General features: G+C 62.0%; 1 protein-coding gene across 1 annotated transcript in view; it reads right to left on the bottom strand.

Moving 5' to 3' along the window:
* Nucleotides 1-7: 7 nt before the first annotated feature.
* Nucleotides 8-2129, bottom strand: part of PIGS (phosphatidylinositol glycan anchor biosynthesis class S) — a 4807-nt gene continuing 2685 nt past the window's right edge. The window contains exons 5-10 of the mRNA XM_035900556.1: nt 2027-2129; nt 1814-1928; nt 1396-1541; nt 1174-1274; nt 593-803; nt 8-414 (exon numbers count right to left, since the gene is read on the bottom strand). The exon at nt 2027-2129 is cut by the window's right edge and continues 31 nt beyond it. Coding sequence (XP_035756449.1) covers nt 139-414; nt 593-803; nt 1174-1274; nt 1396-1541; nt 1814-1928; nt 2027-2129 — 952 coding nt within the window. The 3' untranslated portion in view covers nt 8-138. The remainder of the gene's footprint in view (nt 415-592; nt 804-1173; nt 1275-1395; nt 1542-1813; nt 1929-2026) is intronic.

Consider the following 2129-nt stretch of genomic DNA (forward strand, 5'->3'; position numbering starts at 1 on the left):
GTGGGGGCCCCAGGCGGAGTGGCCAGGCCCAGCCCCGACACCATTCCGGGGCACCTTCTCGGGCCACGGGTCCATGAAAACGTCCTGCACAAGGCGGGGACAGCCCCAGCCCCTAGACAGGGCACCATTGTGATGGGCTCAGTCCATCTTGGTGGGCTCCTTCTTATGCTGCCTGGCCTCCCGGACAATCTTGGCCAGGGAAAGGAGAATGGGGACAGCCATGGGCAGGAAGAGTGGGATGTAGATGGCAAATTTCTGGTCATCAGGAAAGTAGAGGAGATGGAGGAGAGATGGGTCAAAGAAGGCCCGCTCCGAGGAGGTGACTGCTTCCTTGCTGGCCTGGAAAGCTGAGAGCAGGTGGCCCGTGGCCAGCTTGGCCATGGCACTCTGCGCTGAGGCCACCGCTTGGTACACCTGTGTGGGAACAACATCGATAGTCAGGCCCCAGCCAGGGAGAACCGCAGGAAGAAGCCTAGGGGCCTCACTCACTGCCAGGCCTGGGCAGCACCACACGTGTGAGAGCTCATGGTCTGTACAGGGACAGTGACACCCAGCCCCCACTGCTCCCTGCCCCAGCATGCCCCAGGTCTACCTCAGAAGCAACATCATCTTTGATCACAATGTTCCCAATCTTGTCCAGGAGCTGGGCCAGCGAGGTCAAGGTGGTAGATACAGTGGCGATGTTCTCCACAGTGTGGGCCCAGAGCAGGCGGTCCAGCTCCCAGTCAGCCAGCCCCTCGTTCCCTGGGCTCTCCAGCAGGAACTCAGGGGGCAGCTCCTCCCGTGATAACCCAAACAGTAACCTGGGAGTAGAGGGGAAGGTCCCAGTCAGCATCACAAGCCTGCGGTCCCATATGCACTCCCCACTCTTCCCCTTCCCTGCTGCGTTCAGCCTTGGCAAGGCTCAACCCACACGCAATGGCCTCCCACATGAGTGGTGGGGCAAGCCCAGCCTCCCACCACAGGAGATGGGAGATGCACCAGCACCCCCAGCCAGAGAGCAGTGCTGGTTGGTGGTCAGCACCCCCAAGGCCACAAAAAGCCACCCTCAGCCTCCCAGAGCCCACGGAGGAGTGAACGAGCTGTGTGGGTAGGACCTGCCCAGACCCCATTGATTTCCATGTGTGCCAGAAGAGCATGCAGAGGCCCAGGGAGGGAAGAGCGCATCCTCACCGGAGCTGGGCCAGAAAAACCTCCATCACTCGCACCATGTCCACGTCAACGTGTAGTGGGAGAGAGGCTTGGGGGGAAGCAGGGGCTTCAACATTGTAAACCTGCAGAACGTGTCAGTGAGGCACAGCTGGCACCCTGAGGCTGGCAGGGCTGCCAGCACCCGCTGGGGATGAGGAGCCACCGCTTTGCCCGAGTGCTGCCAGCACCCCCACGGCCCCATACCATGATGCCACCCCAGCGGGGGCTGTGGAAGGCGTTGGTGCTCACTGGGGCTCCGTCCTTGTCCTGGATGTACAGAGGGGAGTGGGAACGCTCTGGCACGTACAGCAGGAAGTTCAGGACGGGGTAGAGCGAGGCAGCACTGGAGCCTGCAGCAGGACAGAGTCAAAGAACTCCCCTGGCTGGCAGGGACACCAAGAGCAGACCGCCCACACGCAGCGCTGGGGCAGAGCCCAGCCCTGCTCCTCCTTCCACAGCAAGCCCTGAGCAGAACAGCCAGCCCAGCAGGTCTCAGCCACCCTCGCTCCCATCGGGGGCTGGCAGGGCACGGTGCTGTGGGGAGGGAAGGAGCACAGGCCATAGGCACAGCTCTCCCCCTCGACAGAGCCCCTGACAGCAGAGTCAGGAGTGCAGAGCTCACCCAGCCTGGCCTCCACAGGGTTGATGACATGTGGGAGGCTGTGGGCACTCAAGAGGAAACTGGAAGACTCCTTGTCAAAGCGTGGCGTCACTCCTAGGACGGCATAGTACAGGATCTGCAGGCACACAGAGATGTTGCTGGCAGAGAAGTGCGTCTCAGGGCACCCGGGAAGGCCAGGGCTGGGCTCTCCCCATCATCTCTCCCAGCCCTCACCTGTGAGTCAACAGAGAAGTTGGCCACCAAGCTCAGTTTGTCCAGGATGGGCTGCACGTAGCGGTTCACAGCGTCCTCGATGTCCCAGTCCACAGCATGGGGC

Source organism: Egretta garzetta, unplaced genomic scaffold, assembly GCF_000687185.1.
Source record: "Egretta garzetta isolate BGI_Z169 unplaced genomic scaffold, ASM68718v1 scaffold108, whole genome shotgun sequence".
NCBI classification, from domain to species: Eukaryota; Metazoa; Chordata; class Aves; order Pelecaniformes; family Ardeidae; genus Egretta; species Egretta garzetta.